Source organism: Mastigoproctus giganteus, chromosome 4 (assembly GCF_048544385.1).
Source record: "Mastigoproctus giganteus isolate SK-2022 chromosome 4, ASM4854438v1, whole genome shotgun sequence".
In the NCBI taxonomy this organism is placed as follows: Eukaryota; Metazoa; Arthropoda; class Arachnida; order Uropygi; family Thelyphonidae; genus Mastigoproctus; species Mastigoproctus giganteus.
The window spans coordinates 223,018,786-223,038,507 of NC_143578.1; the positions used below are offsets into that span (position 1 = coordinate 223,018,786).

At 34.8% G+C, this 19,722-nt stretch overlaps 1 protein-coding gene across 2 annotated transcripts in view; it reads left to right on the forward strand.

Annotated features, from left to right (window-relative positions):
* The window catches only part of LOC150087433 (neurocalcin homolog), a 165,229-nt gene that overhangs the window by 125,676 nt on the left and 19,831 nt on the right, over window positions 1-19,722 (forward strand). The window contains exons 2-3 of one of the 2 annotated variants that reach the window (XM_090371182.1): window positions 11,024-11,128; window positions 14,516-14,965. In XM_090371182.1, coding sequence (XP_090227308.1) covers window positions 14,588-14,965 — 378 coding nt within the window. In that variant the 5' untranslated portion in view covers window positions 11,024-11,128; window positions 14,516-14,587. The remainder of the gene's footprint in view (window positions 1-11,023; window positions 11,129-14,515; window positions 14,966-19,722) is intronic. The other variant, XM_090371183.1, reaches the window with a different exon arrangement.

The following is a 19,722-nucleotide window of genomic DNA, read 5'->3' on the forward strand; positions in this document are numbered from 1 at the left end:
AGATCATATCTGTTGTTATAAATTAAAACTGCAAAATGTTAATCTTAACTCAAATTTTTAATGTTTGAATGATCTAGCTTTATATAACTTCTATTATATATTTTTATAACTACAAAGTTTTCTGTTACTACACATTTTTAAATCTTATTTTCACTGTTGAGAACACTGCATTTGTTGAAATTAAATGAAGTTTGCTCAAGTAAAATAAGTAGTTAATTTAGTCTGAATTTTCATCCATATAGAAAGTTTGATAGTAAGTTAGATATAATATAAAACTATACAAATTCTGTTAAACATTTGTTTCCAATAAAAGAGAAATAAAATTAGCATACTTTGACTACAAGTTGCAGTTGGCAAATATTTTGGAAAAAAACTTGGCTTCAAAATGGTGATTGTATATTGACATTGCTGTTCATAACCATTTAGAAGTATATAAACAGCTAGCAGTTGTTAAGGCACCCACGCATCTAAGGTTCTTGAACATTTTGTAGTGTTTTGGGGTAAAAATGTTCCTTGCTGATGAATATTAATTTGAAATGTTACTTCAAACAAAACAGTATGGAAAATAGGATTACAGCAAATGGCAAGTATACACTTCTGCTTGTATAATAGTATAAAAAGAAGTTGTATGTTTAAACATTGTCCTCATGAGAATTGTGTAATACTAGACAAAGGTCAGACTTTTCTGATGAGTATTTTTTCCTTTGAAGAATATTAAAAAAATACAAAAAATATAAACTATAATACTGGACAATATATTGGAAGAAATATAATACTGAATGGCAGAGAGACACGTTAGTATTGTAGTTCTTAGTGCCAAACTATGTCCAGGTAAGTATCCAAGGTGCAGAGGACTGCCATCTCCATGTAGAATTAAGCTAATCACTAGATGCGGCGAAGTAAAGATACTGGCACTACTGATAATATGATATAATTTTGGGTAATCTGAATAAAGAAAGAAGGTAGGTACACCGGCTTTATTTCTCTTAGTGACAGATTCAGGAAAGATGTTGATTCCCACTATTCATATAATATTTTTAACAGTGTCTGTAGAAAATAATTCTGTGTGTTTAAGAAGGAAGCAAACTCTTTTCTCCTTGCATGTCGAGAACAGAGTTAACCTTGTCAACCAATCACATTTTAAGTACTTTATAGTAGGATAATGGGTGGTTGAGTCCATTGAAGTAATCAAGATTATTGGATCATATTGGAAGTAATTCAGGTATTAATACCACTTATCGGAATTGGGGGAGTCTATTCTTAGCATAAATATTGAAATTTGGAATAGGAAAAATGCTAGCACAGTCTGAGCTTTTAAATTGGGGCCTTGACACAGCCTGAAGACTTGGTGGTAAAACACTTGATATCTGGGAATATTGCACCAGTAGTATACATCTTAGTTGCATGAGTGCCTTACCAATGTTGTTGCAAAAGTGTCTTGCCAACTTTGTTGCTTATGTACTTTAACTTCATAAGCAAATAATCTGTTTTGAAGTTTACATTTTCTGTGTAATATTTACCAGTTGAAACTTGTACTGAGAGTAATTTTTAAATTGAGAGATGAGGGGCATGCTTTTTTTCCACGAAGGGATCAACTATAGTGCTTTGTATTAACTAGAGATCTATTAATTTATAGAAGTAATTTACATATAGTTTACAAATAATTATATATAAAATGCAAAAGGACAGCTAGGAAATTCTAGCTGCTCATCATTCAAGTTCTACCTGCGAATCACTGAATATTTAAACCCTTCTAGCCATCTCAAGAATAAACAAAATAATTTATTATTTAGAAAATAGCAACCTTGATAAGATTTCCCTATTAATATTGGTTGGAGAATAACGAAAAAAAAAAAAAAAAAAAATTGGACTAAATTTACTTGCAGCCAATCTGTTCTATTACCTGCAGTCCTGCATCAGAAAGTGCCCATCTGCTGCATAAAGGGGGAAATACTTATGTTTTCTAAAGAACATCGTGACCACAAGCATGTAAGTGTATTTAGTCTAATTTTTATTTTGGTTAAACCTACAAAAGACATCAAGATGTAAATTGTAATGCAAAAGAGTTATTTCCAGCGTTATATGTACATCAGGTGTGAACAAGATGTTCAGGGACTGAACTGATTGGTATTTGGAAAGTGATGCAGCTTACACTCTATTTGGATAGAGCTCCAAGGTAGTCTCTCCTTGACACTGTATATTGATTCCAATTCTTCAGCAACATCCGGAAGCCTGATAGGTGCTATTTACTAATTGTTCTTGTGTTACATTCTGATTTTTTCAATTTTCCCAATTGTTGCAAACCTGTTACCTTTCAAGGGGAAATTTCATTTTCCTGATGCATGCACCAATTCCCTAAAATGCACTGAACATCAATCGATCACTGTAGAACTGTTTTGTAGTATTCCTGGTTCATTGTGTGACCGTGCAGAACAATGCCATGTGAATTGGAAACATAAGCATGACCTTCATATTTGATCATGATTGTCTTGTTTTTTTGGACCTTAGAGAGGGGACTGTATTTTCCATTGAGAAGGAAAGGACTGGACCTTTGTTTCCAGGTATACACCCACGATACTTCAGTAGTGGAAGAAAATGTGTGGATCAGCAGTTGCACATTGATGAAGATCCTGATGTCGAAAAACTCAACACTTTCTATGATCGTGTGAAGATGAGGCACAGACTTGGCTAAAATGTGTTGTATTCCCAAATTTTGTGTTAAAATTGATTGACGTATTCCATAAGATATACCAGTTTCACTACCACCCTTAAGAATAGTTAAACATATCATTCTTGAGCAGATCATGAACATGACCAGTTGAATTCTTGGTTTTTTAAGTTGAAGGGCAGCCAGAGCAAGGATCTTTTTCATTGGCCCTCTTTAAACTTTATGAACTGCTGTAATCATCAGATGACATATAACATCCTCTTCAAAAGCTGTTTTTAATAAGCTTTGGATTTCTGTTGTACTTTTCTCTAATTTGAAACAAAAGTTGATGTGAAATCATTCATTTTAAAATGTGGAAAAACTTAAAATACCCACTATTCAATGTGTGATGATTTAGACTGACTGCAGATGAACGGGTGATTCAATCTTTACTATTAACTAGATGAGTCAACAAACATGTTACCTTGTCAAAACTCACCACAATAGTGCAATTTCAAGGTAAAAATCAGTCCCTGAACTTTTGTGAGCACACCTTATATTTTTGCAGTAAAAAGGTGGTCCTAGTGGTAATATACATGAGCACTGATATGCATATTGTGAAATATAGACCATGCTGCCATAAAAGTTGTCTGCCCTTCTTGTTGACTACTGTAGCTAGTTTGTCTGTCTGTAGTAAAATAGTTAAAATGAAGTTGTGGTGGCTATACAGAGTTTAAATGGAAATTTGTTATTATAAATTAATGGATCCCTAGTTAGAATAGTGCATTGTAGTTTATTCCTTGTACTAAGAGTAAGTTACTTGTTCTCTTGTCAGGATCAGTGTGACATGTACAAGTGCCTTACCAACTCTGTCACACACATCTATTCCTTATCTGTAATAGTGTAGTATTGCTATTTTGGAATGAACATTTTCTCTGTCACATTCACCAATTAAAACTTTAACTTGGTGTGATGTGTAGTTTTTTTTTCTTATTTAATACTGATTATTCTATATCATAACCTTTAATGATTAACTTAGAATACATACCTAGAATGTTTTTACAGTAATCATTTTTTATTGCTGTTTTTCATAAGATTTACATTCAAACTCATATTCATTTCATTTTATAAGAATTAATCAAGCTCACCATTTCACTTGTATAATTGATGGCTTTTTTTTTTCTTGTTACTTCCTCATGAAGAATATATTAAAAGACAATATTCTTTATTAATAAATTATATATTGTACTAATGTTAATTGTAGTGCCTTGAGTTAATTTCTTTTAAAATTGTGTAATTTAAATTACCTCATTAAATGATTTTTTTCACTGAAGTTCTAATGAGCTTTACAACAGATTGACTGGAGAAAAAATTTACAGTTGAAATATATTTTATACTATGTTTTTTATCTTTAAATTAGTCAACCTATGTTTGGTTTCATCACTTTAATTTATTTGTACTTTTTTTTTTCTTTATTTTTGTGTAATAAATTGTTTAATGAAATCACTGACATGATGTTCTTTATCTGTGTACTTTAATATAAAGTAGAAATACATTGCAGTAAGCTCTATTATAGGCTGAAATAAGCAGGCTTCCATTCACAGAAAGTACTTTCCATACCTGCCTTGGAGGGTGATATCTAACAGAATATAGATGAGTTAATGCTTACAGAATTAAACACTAGAACATTGATCCCGTTTCAGTTTTAGAATGCAGAAAAATTTGAATTTATTTCCTGAAGAAAGTGAAGAAGACTACTACTACTCAGTTGAAACTGAAATTTCACCCACCCCTTATGACATATTTTTGAATAAAGTTTATTTCATTTCATTTCATAATGATGTGCATTCATTGTTTTCATTATTTATTTGGAAGAACTTACTGAAAGTTGTAGATATGTAATTAAGTGAAATTGTTATTGACTACAATATATATAAATAATGTCAGACTCCATCTTCATCGTAAACTTCCCAACACATTCATCTTCTGAGTATGTAAACTCGTTTTTTGTGATTCCCTTTTGTTTGGCTTTATTGTTTCCTTTATTTCTATGATTAATTTTTTTGTTGCTTTGTTGCTTGTTGAATATATTAAAAAAAATCATTTTGGAAACTAATCAAGGAACTTGTTTCTGCTTGATCTGTTATTGCTCTCCTTTGAAATAGCTATGAACTTGATGCTCTTCACTGTGTATTGTGAAAAGAGAAAATCTGCACTAACTTGAGAAATTTGGTATGTTGATACTACGATATCAACGTCCTAAACATTTTGGGTCCTATTTTGTTTCTTTCATTGGTTGTAATTATATTATTAAAAAAGTAGTTATCTGAAGCTGCTATTACTAAAGCTCAGTTGTTCATACAAAGTGCCATAAATGCATATTTTCTGGAAAACATGTCCTTTGTTTTGTTTTTTTTATTGTTTAATGCCTTTTTTTCTGAATTATTTTGCGTATTTTTTTGTCTCATATACTTGAACCAGCATTCTGATTTTCCAGTGAAATCTAGGGGGGAAAAAAAGGATTTTTTTTTTTGAGGTTATGTTTATTAAGTAATATTTATTAAGTTGTATTTATTTATCAGTATTTGCAAATGGAATGTTGTATTTATCAGTATTTGCAAATGGAATGTTGTATTTATCAGTATTTGCAAATGCAATGTTGTATTTATTTATCAGTATTTGCAAATGCAATGTTATATTTATTTATCATTATTTCATGCCACTTGACTGATGATGAATGATACTCCTGATCATTGTCAAGCTGACTTGGTGATTTGTTACTTTAGTGCCATCATCTTTTACTACAGTAGTCATTCATTTTCTATTTTTGCAACAAATGAAAATGCCAAAAGTGACTGAATATAGTTAAACAGTTTGGTAGGGTTGTATTATCTCTTAACATTACAGCATTGTGCATTGTTTTGTAAACTATGTGAAAAAACTGCATCTTATAGAATGTACAGTCAGCATCTGCTTTTACTCATTTTAGAAAGGCATATTACATGTACTAGTTATTAAGTGGTGGATGATGAGTCACTGGAACAGTTTGTGAATCACTTTGAGTAGATTACCTTGTCTGCTGGTTATAATTGGTGTTGTAAATCTCTTTCCTCATTTCTTGAGGTAGTGGGAGAGGGTATTCTTGCTGTTCTGGGAAATCTGATGGGTGTAGCCCCTCCTTTTTTTGTGGAAAGGCAGCAGCAGAAAGTTCTTGAAGAGAGCATTTTTGCACCATAAAAAACCAAAATCCAAACCACACCATCCTGAAGAAAGAGCCAGGATTGGTTGCGGTTGATCATCCTCACTGTTCCTGTTGATGTTTTTGGCATTTGTTTAACTCTACAAACCATCAAATGCACTCTTGGAAGCTTCAAGAATTTATGGGTAATGTAGGCAGAAACTATAGATTTCCTTTATGCAGTTGTATCGTAGCATAACAAAGCAACATCATCACTGGAGGTGGGACTGTAGTGGTGTGGCTTACTGAATTAATGCAAGCTCCGGCCAAGTCATTTCGTCTGCACTGGAGCTCTACATCATGTAATGCTTGTTGCACTGAGGGTTTACTTGATGAACTATATCTTCTGTCTTCTATGAAGTGAGAAGAAGATATGTAAACATTCATGGTTGACTTGGAGTTAATTGATCATTTCAAGGGGCTTAGAGGGGAACAGGCATTCTGTGTGTTATCACACACTCAGTCTAAAACACTGATGGATCCAATATCTTTCTATTTCAGAAGATTTAAGAGAAGTCCAGTTGGCCTGCGTCCCTAAAATCCACTCATGCACACCTTCGCGATGATAAGATGGTAAGCCCTGTTACATCACTTAGGTGGCAACGAACATGTAGAGTGGTTCTCTTCAAGATGCCTGGTCAGCATGAAGGGGAAAAGACCAAACCCTCCAGCACATGACAGTAAGATGAAACAAATGGCCCTCAGTCCCCAGCGGCTTTCACTCCCCCTCTTACGGCAGCGAGAGGATCAGAGTGGAAGCAGAGGGTGCTAAGAATCTCTGGGTACGACCAGGCTGCCATGCACAGAAACTGAACTTGGCCTGTTACAACATAAGATTACTCATCGGTGAAGACAGGATATTAGAGCTGGAAAAGGAATTAGAAAATATGAATTGGAATATCATCGATCCTGACATCAATCCTGACTACTACTCAGGATTTCTAAGAGGTATAAGCTAAACGTTATAATGATTTATGCACCAACATTGAGCCATGATAATAAAGTGGTTGAAGAGATGTACACAGAAATCGAGAGTCTGCTATATGAACAGAAAACTCGCTACACTATCATTATGGGGGACTTCAATGCTAAGGTTGGAAAGAGACAAAACAGCACAGAAAGGGGGAACTATAGGAAATTTTGAAATTGGTGAAAGAGGCGAAAGACTTGTGGAATTTGAAGAATCTCGAGGAATGTCAGTAATGAAGACTTTTTTTCAAAAAAAAGGGTGAACAGAAAGTGGACATGGAAGAGCCCAAATGGATTAACAACTAATGAAATAGACTTCATCCTCACTAACAGAAGATATATCGTGAATGATGTTACTGTCCTGAACAAGGTAAATGTTGGAATGATCACAGAATGGTAAGATGCACACGATATAGATGTAAGAAAAGAAAGGAGAAAAAACTGACTCGAGTAAATAATACAAAGGTCTTTGAGATAACAGAAGAGGAGAAAAAGCAGTATGTACTGGAACTTAAGAACAAGTTTGAGGTGCTGCAGACTGCTCAGGACCAAGATATTACAACTTTCTGAAAGGAATATTACAACTTTCTGAAAGTGATAAAGCCCAAGAAACCTATAGGGAAAAAGAAATCCAAAGAAGAAAAAATTAGTCAAGAAACACTTGTCATGATGAACCAAAGACGACAAATGAAGAGCAAGAAAAACACTGACAAGGAGAAAATTGAGTATACTGAGTTATGCAAAGCCGTTAGAAAGAGACTCAGAGAGGACATAAGAAAATTTAACACAAGAAAAGTAGAACAAGCATTAAGGGAAAAACAAAGGATTTAAATCAGCAGCCATGAACAGTAATACAGAAAGACAAATGACATTGAAACTGAAGAATAGTGATGTTGTTACTTATAAATTGCAGAGAAGGCATGATTCAAATAGCAGAAGACTACTATAAAGAGTTATACAAGGAATGAGGGAATAATGCTAGCAGTGGGGAAGATGGATTACAAATTAGTAACACTTAAAACCTACCTGATATCCTTCCTGATGAGGTAGAACATGCATTGAAGAAAATAAAGAACAAGAAAGCCCCGGGGGAAGATGAAGTTACTGTAGAGTTGTTAAAATTGGGAGGAAGAGACATGACACAAAAACTGGCAAGACTCTTCACATAATGCATTAGAAAAGGTGTGATGCCTAGGGAGTGGAATAACACAATCATAGTTTTGCTGCATAAGAAAGGAGATAAATTGGAAATTATACACCAATTATAATTAGCTTGTTATGCCACATCTACAAGTTGTTCACAAGGATCATTACTAACCGATTAGAAAGAATACTTTATGAGAATCAACTGAAAGAGCAAGCTGGCTTTAGGACAGGATTCTCAACTATGGATCACCTTCACGTAATGTCACAGCTAATGGAGAAAGCAAATGAATATAAAACACCATTATGCCTGGCATTTGTGGATTATGAAAAGGCATTTGACTTCATACAGCATAAGGCAATGTTTCAGGCATTGGAAAGAAAAGGCATAGATACCCCATATATTATGATTTTGAAGAAAATATATGAGAATGCTACCTCCTTTATTAGACTAGACAAGACAGTAGCAAATTTAAAATTGAGAAAGGAGTTCGACAAGGAGACAATATCTCCGAAGTTTTTTACTGCTGCCCTTGAGGAAACTTTCATAAGATTAGACTGGTCGCAGAAAGGAGTCAATATGAATGGAGAGTACTTAAACCATTTATGATTTGCAGATGACATTGTGATCATAAACCATGATCCCAAAGAAATAAGAGGAAAATCTTAATCAGTTATGAAGAGTTGGTAAGGATTTTGGACTAAAGATGAATATGGCTAAAACAAAAGTAATGATGAACAAGTATGCCACAGAAAGGGATATAATGATTGAAGGAGTAGTAATTGAAAAGGTGAAGTCATATACTTATCTGGAACAAGTCATTAGCTGTAATAATGATAAATGGCTGGAAGTCAAGAGAATAAATTTTGGATGCATAGCATTCAGGAAATATAGTCGCATACTGAGGAGCAATATCCCAATTTAACCCCAGGGTCTCACATCTGGTGAGTATGGGCTTGGCACACCCAGGGTCCTGAGCTGGATATCATCATTCTTCTCTTCTCTTCTCTTTTCTTGGTGATTTCCTTCTCTCTCTCTCTCTCTCTCTCTCTCTCTCTCTCTCTCTCTCTCTCTCTCTCTCAGGGTAACTCAGAATTTTTTTTTTTGACTGGTGCAGCATAATCCTCAGGCTTCCTTGCACCATATGGTTAATAATAATAATAATAATAATAATAATTTGTCTGAAACGTAAAATAATGAACCAATGTTATACTCCCCACCATGACTTATGGAAGTGAAACATGGGCGCTCACCAAAAGAGAAGCTGAGAACTACACAGCGAAGAATGGAACGAATTATATTGGGAATCAGACTGTTGGATAAGAAGAGAAACACATGGATTAGGCAGCAAACTCAAATAAAGGACATTCTTATCAAAACTAAAGAACTAAAATGGTCTTGGGCAGGACACATAGCTCGAAGACATGATGACGGATGGACTAAGAAAATAACAGAATGGTACCCAAGAGGAGCCAGAAGTAAACCTGGAAGACAACAATGGAGGGCGCCTCCGTAGCCAGGTGGGAAGGAGCAGCAGTGCGTAGCATACGCTGCTTGATTTAGACCGGGGTTCGAGCCCGTCACCATCAAATACGGATGATGCGGAAAGGTCAGGGAATGTCCACCGCATATCCCCGGAGCAATATGGCCTTAGTTGCTAATGCTCCTAAAAACCAAATAACAAACAAACAAACAACAATGGAGATGTACTGATGAAATTCATGAGTTTGTGGGTAGTAAATGGATAGTCATTGCACAAAACAGAAGGAACTGGAAAGTTGCTGGAGAGGCCTTCATCCTGCAGTGGATTTAAAATGGCTGATGCATCATCATCATTCCAGCTACTTGTGTGTGCATAAATTGTGAGTCTGATGCATGCCATAAACTGTATTTGTATTCTGAGGAGCAATTCTACTCACATCCAAATAATATAAATCACATTACCTTTAAACAGAGAGAATAATTCCATAGCAGAATAAATTTATAAAAAGATTAAAGGGTTAATTTTTTGCAGTAGTAAAACATTGAGGTAAATTTAATTGCCAAAGTAATAATATCTAATTTAATTCTTTAGAAATAAACAAAAGTAATGAGTAATTCTTTGAATTTATTGAAACTATCCACTTCTGCAACAATGGATGGAAGCTTGCTCCAGCAATCAACCACTCGGACTTAAGGCAATCTTTTGCACATATATTCTGCAATGATCTTCAATTTGAATTTATGCCCCCTCATGTGCATAGTCTGAAGAAGAGGAAATATCCCATCAACATTGAGTTTGAGCCATTCAAAGCCGTAAACACACTTTAATCAGTTCACCTCGCAGGTAACTAGTCTCCAGACACTGCAATTTGCAAAATCTGAAGGCTTTCTTCATAAGAGAACCCCTTTATTGCCATTTTGTGTACCTGTTACAGTAACTCTGTTTCCTTCCTAAATGGAAGCCTCCAGACTTGTATGTAGCATGATGCTGCAAATAAATATTTAAAGAACATGATATATCAAAGAAACAAAAGTTCGATGTGTATGTGAAAAATCCATGCAAGCTGGGTAGATGATCTGTATAAGTCTATCACACTTGATGTGATGCATAAAGAATTTGCAGGAGGGGGAAATATACAAAAAACACTACTGTATAAATTTTTATTTGTGATGATTATGTAATGGTAAATTTGTAGCTTTTTTTTTTCTTCTTTTTTCTAGTAAAGTTTTTATGCATCTTATCAACGTGGTTGATATTGCACAGAAGTAACATAGGTGAAATTATTTGATTTATATAAAGTGGCCATAAAGCTTTATATGAGTGGAATCATAATTTTATTATACTCATTATTTTATTATAATACTTATCTTACATTTGAGTATTATAATATTTAACTATAAGAAATTTCATTTCTTGCAGTTAAGTATTAAATATGTCAATTTCTTTGATTGAAGTTGGAAGGGGGAATAAGAGCAAAATATAAAAGAAAAAATAATTGTACAATTGAAGTTTTGAATAATTGAATTTGTGTTATACAAATAGTGATAAGCATAATCAAATGATTACTAACTGACAAGAAAATAAGAAAACTGAAGAAGGGAAAAAATGACAGTGGAGGGACTTTATCTGATGTTATTAAAATTAAAGGTAAAGTAGTGCTGTTACTGCTCAGGCAGTACATGTGTGTGCACATACTCTCTCTCTCTGTATATAAGATTTTTCTGTATATATATGTGGTGTCTATTATTGGGTATATCTACTAGTTCTATCTTGCACCTTGCTGCAAAAACAGATCTTGTTAGTATTATGTATTTATGCTCATTTTGTGTGTGTATATATATATATTGTGGGTCACAGGCAATGGTATAGCAGTTTAGCTAACAAGAAGCAATATTAGGTAAGGAATTTGGATAGATATAGACAGTCCAGCCCCCATAAACTATTATAGCCCAGAGTGTAGAAAAAAAGTAGTTGGAGGAAAATGAAGAGTATATGAATGAAGAATATAAAGTTAGTACTTGTGTATGTATAACATGTCTTTTTTGATACTGTTTAATAATATTTTCTTATACTAACCTTATCCTTGAATATAATTTTATAATAATCTTACACTTATAGGTAACTGGCTGATATATGTGAAACAGTATTCATCAGGGTGCCACCCCATGTCACTATCTCAGTATATATGGTGAAATGGGGTGGCATCCTGATGATACTTTATTGAACAGCACTATATGTGAGAGCTGTTCAATAAAGAATGGTCATAATTTTTCATAAACAACCATACTGCGTGCTATATCTAGCTGAGCTGCAGAATTTAAGGCCAAACCAAGATGCACCACATATTTATGTAGCTGAATTTGTGACCCTAGCAGTTGGTCAAGTTAATGCTTGCTCGGCTTGACCTACATAACAATGGACTCTGTTATGTAGGTGAAGCAGAACAGGCATAAACTTGATCATTTGTTTCCATCTCAAGAAAACATCAGCTGAAGTGTGAAATATTAAAAGAGGCTTATGGTGAATCTCTGCTTCCATATAGCATGGCTCACGGGCAGTTTAGAATGTTTAAAGATGGGCGTGATTCAATCATAAGAATTAGCAGTTCTGCAGCTCCACTCACTGCTGTCATATAAACACTACTTCTGTAGTCGTATAACAGTAAGACAGTTGGCAATAAGAAGCACATACAATATTCTCCATGACCATTTGCATATGGTTGTACACACTGGGTTCCAAGACTACTCACACCTGAGCAACAGCAAGTTTGTATGGAGGTTTATCATGAGCTGCAATTAATGGTTACTGAAGATGGCGAGGCTTTCCATAAGGTGATAACAGCAGATGAGATGTGGCTTTATCATTTCAACTCAGAGAGTAAGCAACAAAGCTCTGTTTGGATGTCTATATCATTGCCAACACCAAAAAAGTTGTGGCTTCTGCAGGAAAGGGGTTGTGGTCATCTCTTTTTTTTGACATTCAAGAAGTAGTTTACTAGCATGTTATGCCATGTCATACTGACTGTTATGGGACCTTACTACAGAACTTTGTGGGATCACATTCATTGCAAATGCCACAACTGCATGCAGGTAGGCAGATAGGCATCCACCTCACCTTCATCAACACAAAGTGCAGCTTCACATTTCTCACACTGCATCAAAGTATTTAGCCAGTATTAATGTCAGATGTGTTCCTTTTCCACCCTACAGCACTGACCTTGCACCCTGTGATTTTTTTATTTTTTTTTATTATTATTATTATTATTATTTCCAAAGTTAAAGTGGGAGCTGCAACGAAATCATTTCCAGTTGTCAGAAGTTGTAAAGGCATCAGAAGCAATTCTCAAATGCATGTAAAAAAAAAATGGCTTCCACCATGTGTTTGAAAAATGACAAAAACTTTGGAGTAAGTGCATTTCATCAACTGGGGGACTGCTTTGAAAAGAAGCAAAATGAATTAAAACATTCATATAGATGAGTTATGTTGTAAAAAAAAAAAAAATTATCATTATTCTTCATTGAACAGCCCTCACACACACACACACACACACACACAACAAACAGGCGCCTCCATAGCTAGGTGGGAAGGAGCAGCAGTGCGTAGCACACGCTTCTTGATTAGACTGGTGTTTGAGCCCGTCACCACCAAATACGGAGGATGTGGAAAGGTCAGGGAATGACCACCGCATATCCCGGAGCAATATGGCCTTAGTTGCTAATGCTCCTAAAAACCAAACAACAACAACATATACAAACAAATAATTTGTATATAATTGATTATATCCATCACTAATACAAAGAAATGTCAAAAATATTAAATATGCATTATTTAGCTATAAAAAATATCTGTGTGCCAATTGTCATAGTGCATGATATGAACTAGGTTTTAGCATCATTTGTAATAATTTAGACATGAGAAAACTCCTGAGTGATGCACCTAATATTCGAATACTGAACAAAATCATTCCTTTGGTTGAAGTGACCAAAGCCATTTTATTTTATTTTGGAGTTGTAGTAAAAAGATCTCCGTAGCCGAGTGGTCAGGAGCAGGAGTGCAATAGCACATGCTCTTTGAGTAGACCGGGGTTCAAGCCCTTGACTGCTGAATACGGTCGATCTGCCAACCTGCACTGGACCAGTGTGGCAGATTATGGTCCATTTCCCTCAGCATGAATTGTTGAGGAGGCTTCCGTCCTGCAGTGGGTTGATAATGGCTGCACTTTACTTTTTTACTTACTGAATCAGATTATAACTTGGATAAAAGTTAGCACCCTAACTACAATCCTAAAACCAAATAACATTCTGTGGAGTGACAACATGCAGATCACTGTGACACAAGAACTACAAGGTCCTGAGATCCACCAAAAGGCTCTTATCATTTAATACTAAAATCAGTAATAATCATCGCCCGTAGCCATGTGGGCAGGAGCAGCAGTGCATAGCACACGCTTCTTGATTAGACCGGGGTTCGAGCCCATGACCACCAAATACGGAGGATGTGGAAAGGTCGGAATGACCACCGCATATCCCCAGAGCAATATGGCCTTAGTTGCTAATGCTTCTAAAAAAAAAAAAAAACCCAAACCAGTAATAATCATGAAAGGCTATCTGGAAAAAGGTGATTGTGTTTTTGCAGATTGTTTGAAGGAAAAATTGAAATACAAAAGAAGAAGAACATTCAAAATAAGCCTGTTTGTCCAGGACAATATGAGCACTCACAAAGCTTACACAGTGATGGGAAAATTAAAGAAATAAGTGTACATTTTGGAAAAATATGTGAAAAGAATCAATATTCACTCTGATATAGAATTGGAGTGCAGAACAAAAAGGATGTTTTGTGACTTATATAAGAAAGTTGGATGATGTAATAAGTCTTCAAGGAGAGCATTTTGAATAAACATACTATTTTCATTACCTAGCTCATTTCTTTATAGAGTAGACTTAAAACTTGTCAGAATTCTAAATTTATTATAACATTTTCTTTTGGTTTTTGTAAATATATATATATATATATATATTTTTTTTTTTTTTACAGTGTATGGAAAGCCATTGATATTGCTGCCCTAAACTGCAAATACAGATCTGACAACACTTGTTTAAAAAAAAAATGGGCAAACAGAATAGTAAGCTGAAGCCTGAAGTTTTAGAAGATCTCCGTCAGAATACAGAATTTACAGATGCAGAAATACAAGAATGGTACAAAGGATTCCTAAAGGATTGCCCTAGTGGAAATCTTACCATTGATGAGTTCAAAAAAATATATGGAAATTTTTTTCCATACGGTGATGCATCAAAGTTTGCTGAGCATGTCTTCCGCACGTTTGATGCAAATGGCGATGGTACCATTGACTTTAGGGAGTTCTTATGTGCTTTAAGTGTGACTTCCCGAGGAAGACTGGAACAAAAACTTAAGTGGGCATTCAGCATGTATGACTTAGATGGCAATGGCTACATTTCACGGCAGGAAATGCTTGAAATTGTAACTGTAAGTATTTATTTGTATTTTCTAATATAGTTTTTATTTAAATGCTATTGTAAACTCAATTTTCTTTTGGTTATGTTAAAATATGGATTTTTTTTTTAATATGAATTTAATTACTAATTTAGTCTACATGAACTTTAGTCAGACATGATTTTGATTAACTTCTGAAATTTTCATTAAAGAATATACTTTTTAATGCAGGTATAATTCTGTCTATAAGGAGGGACATTTCACTGCATTCTTAGCTTCAAATAAGGTTTCAGTTTGTAATATTGGATAAAACATTAAACTTAAATTAAAACGTTCATATGATTTGGGCTATTCCTATAGCCAATCTTCAGTAGAAAGAAAATTAACTCTGTTGCATGTGCCCCAAATGGAACACAACTGTTATGCGACACTTCTGAGATCTATTTTTGTTTTTATTATAAAATTTAATTTTTATCCTTTTCATTTTTGTTGCTGAATTGAAACTCTTATTCATTAGGACTTACATGTTATCCCATTCTTCATTGCTTAAAATTTATTGAACTGTATCTGTTTATAGATATATATATATATATATATTAGGGCTCACAATACCAGTCAAAATCTTAATACCGTATTTTGGTATTTTTAATTTATGAAACCATTCCAAAAAAAAAACATTTTTCGCAATAAATTTTGATGACAATTAGGTGCGATAAAGTAAGGAAAAAACGAGTAATTACTTTGTTTTAAATCGAACTTTTATTACAATAACAAATATTCTAGCAAAAATTATTAAACATACTGAAAACAAAAAATAAATAAATAAAGTGAGCTTTTATGTAACTCAATAGTGTTATCATTTAAACTGGATCTAATTTTGGTACATATTTAATTAGTAGCAGAAAATGTCCTTTTGGATTCTGTGCTGGTTGGTGCTTTGTACTGAGATAGTCGTAAACGAGTTGCAGTTCTGACCCCCCCCCCCTTATTCCCTCATTTTCAAAAAATCTTTCCCTTTTTATCAAAAATAAAATATATTACCTTTTTGCCTTTTTATGGCACTACATCCGTATTAACGAAAGAAAAGGTCTAACAGTTAAGCTTGGTGAGGAAACCAAATCTAAGTTGTGGGGGGAGTATTTATTTATTTATTCATTTTTATTTCCTTGTACCTTAGTATCGTCATCAGTGGCCATTGTTATGATTTTCGTACAGCAATTCCCTCAAGCACTAAGCCCCACAAGCTACCTGACTGCATTATAAAATGAGAATTTCCAGGAGCTGGGGGATATTCTCCCCCCCCACACACACGAGTATATATATTACATGTGAGCTGTCAGTTTCTCAAGAGCAATGACACAAATATAAAACAAAAGTCATTTATCATACAAATATACTTACAATATATAATAACTGGTGTTCATTTACATCTAATCTATTCATTTTTCTCATTTAATCTCAGCCGAGTGGGTAAAGTACCTGCCCGGCAACCCAAAGGTCGCGAGTTCGATTCCCGCCTCGGGCTTGGATCAAAGTACTGCAAAAACCTTGGGAGGTGCAATATGGCCACAGAAGCCGATGCGCCAACAACTACCAAATCAAAAAAAAAAAATCATTTAATCTGTTAATACATGCTATTATTTCCATAAAATTTCTCTCAATTAACATCAACTCTCTCTACAGCTTCAAACACTAAACTAATTCAGTCTTAATCACCAATATCAATTCTCTTGACAGCAGTAATCCATAAGTTGCTAACTTAATGCTAACAATTCCATGTAATCTCTCTTAATTTAGCAGTATGAATTTTCTTTACAACTTCAACCAATAAACCAACTCAATACTAAACATTTCCTTATTTCTCGTGTTCGTTCCGATAATCTCTAAACTCTTATTTTACTCTAAAATAATCTCCCACTTTATCTAAGTACCATTTCCAAAACAACACAGTTCAGAGGACTTGTCTTCCTTCTCTTTCACGGTGGGATTCCTTTGTGCGGGTTCCTTCCACGGAGTCGGTGATGTCTCTCTCTCTCTCTCTCTTCTTAGTTGAACTCTGCATCTCTGCTGTATAGCTCTTCCAGTACTGTCTTATTTCAGGATTTCGAGAACAGTTCTCTGTTAATACTGAAGGAAATTACCACAGCAGTAGTAGAAACCAGGGCACTATCTGACTGGCTTATTATTGAACTTTTGGATTAACTTCTAGCACAGAAACATGCCCAGCGGAACCCTTCACTATATAGATGGACACTCCCAGAACTGGACCCAAACTGAACCCAGAACTACCACTGGAAGTCTGCAACCCCTCCTTATTTATTTCCTTCTCGTTTATTTATTTATTGAATTGATTGCAAGTTGCAATCGCCCCTTGTACTATCTTTTTATACGCAAGCTTATGTGCAAACCGCAGAAGGGTTTGCATGCATTTACATATCTCCCCCTATCTAATTTACACCTGACCCAATCACAGTGTTATTCCTTAAACTCGCTCTTCTTCCTTTGGTGGGAAAAACAGAATATTTTTCCCACACGACGAAATGCGTTCATCTTTTTCCTCAAGATCACAATACCTTTGAACTGCTCCATACCGACACCCTTTCCCAAAATGCACTGAGTCTTGCATCCTCAAGTAGCAGTGTAATAGAGGGATTAAACTATTTTCAAAAGCTTTTAATTTTAACCCTTGCGCATCTGCCATAACACTGTTCACCATATTCCTTAATTGCACTACCAGGCCTACTGCCACTAATGGAAATATTTCTGTATTTACTTTCACATGCTATACTTACTAAGAGAAATATATTTGTAAGATTTTGTCTTACAGTTTCTTGACGCTTTCAGGTTTCGTTGCATGTGTACTGTGTATAACAATCCATCATGTGCAAATTCAGCAGTATTAATGATTTATTGTTGATTTTATAACCTTTATGTGAATAAATCATGGATAATTATTTTTTAAATTAGTACCGAAAAACCGGTATTTTTGTATTAATACTGGAATTTGAATACTAGAAAAAAATGACCAGGATCCCAGAATCTCGGTATTGTAAGCCCTAATATATATATATATATATATAGGCAGTTCCTGACTAAGAGTTAATTTAATCCTATCGTGCACTTGTAAAGCAGTTTATTTCCCATAGACATAATGTTAAAAACAGGTTACATTCTCAACAATGAAATTTGACCATAGTAATGTTAAATAAAGGTCAACAAAATAATAGTTTATGCTTAAACAATGATTTGTTTATCCATATAAATGAAAAAATAACCTTGAAATTAAAGCAAATTATAATAATAAAGAAATTATTTATGTCATAGAAATGTTAAAGAATGTTTATTCTTCATCATCATCGACTAGGGCTCACATCTGGTGAGTATGGGCTTGGCACACCCCCAGGGTACTGAGCTGGATATCATCATTCTTTTCTCTTTTTTGGTAATTCCCTTCTACTTCTGACTCTTCCTCTCTCTCTCTCTCTCTCTCTCTCTCTCTCTCTCTCTCTCTCTCTCTCTCTCTCTCTCTCTCTCTCTCTCTCTCTCTCTCTCTCAGGGTAATTCAGAAAATTTTTTTTTTGGCTAATAATAATAATTATAAAAATGCACACTCGTTGATGGTTCATCACTCATTGTTGGCTCGGCACTCTTTTGTTGGAAACAAGGGGTCGTCTTCTTCTTCAGAAGCACTTCAAGAGTAGTTTATTTTCAAGATGGTCTTCTGTTTTCTTTATAAATTTCACAATAGCATGCATAAGCATTTTTCAAATCTGTAGTAACTTTTCTAGTGCGCTCTACAAGACAGAATAAATGAAAAGCTGTTGTTTGTTTGTTATTTGGTTTTTAGGAGCATTAGCAACTAAGGCCATATTGCTCCGGGATATGCGGTGGTCATTCCCTGACCTTTCCACATCCTCCGTATTTGGTGGTGATGGGCTCAAACCCTGGTCTAATCAAGAAGCATGTGCTGCGCACTAAATGAAAAGCAACATAACTACTCTTTGTAACGTCAGCGTGGTAACTGTATGTTATGCAAGTTATTGAGACGCGCTTGTCTGCCTAATCAAACGCACACACGGTAGTACTGCATTTACAGCTATGCATGTGGTTTAAAATGCCGTATTTATGAATTTAGCATTAACATTTATTTATTGCATTTCATGTTCATTCTTTCGATTTTTTTGATACTTGATATTTGAAACAAAGAACTTGTAAACCCGGGAACTCGTAAAGCAAAAACTTGTATAGTGGGAACTGCCTGTATGTTGTTGCTTTTTTTTTTTTTTTTTTTTTTATCCCCCCCCCCATCCACTTATTCTATTATATGGTGCCTCCGTAGCCAGGTGGGCAGTGCAGCAGCACATAGCACACACTTCTTGATTAGACCGGGGTTCGAGCCCGTGACCACCAAATAGGGAGGATGCAGAAAGGTCAGGGAATGACCACCGCATATCCCCAGAGCAATATGGCCTTAGTTGCTAATGCTCCTAAAAACCAAATAACAACAACAACAACAACAACTCTATTATATCCCCATTTCTGTTAGTTTGTTTATTTATTTTTTGCCCACAAACTAGAACTGCCTATTTAAAGGATAAAAAAAAAAACTAGAAAAATGTGGTCAGAACAGTGAGCCCAATTTGAGAGGGGCCCATTGCAAGGCGGACCTTCCCTTATTCTTCTGTTTATCTATTGTAGAATAGAAAACCAGACGAATAGACAGTTGTAGAATAGATGTGCAGAAATTTGCCTATAGCCAGTGGGTAGTTGATTGCTGGAACAAATTTCCA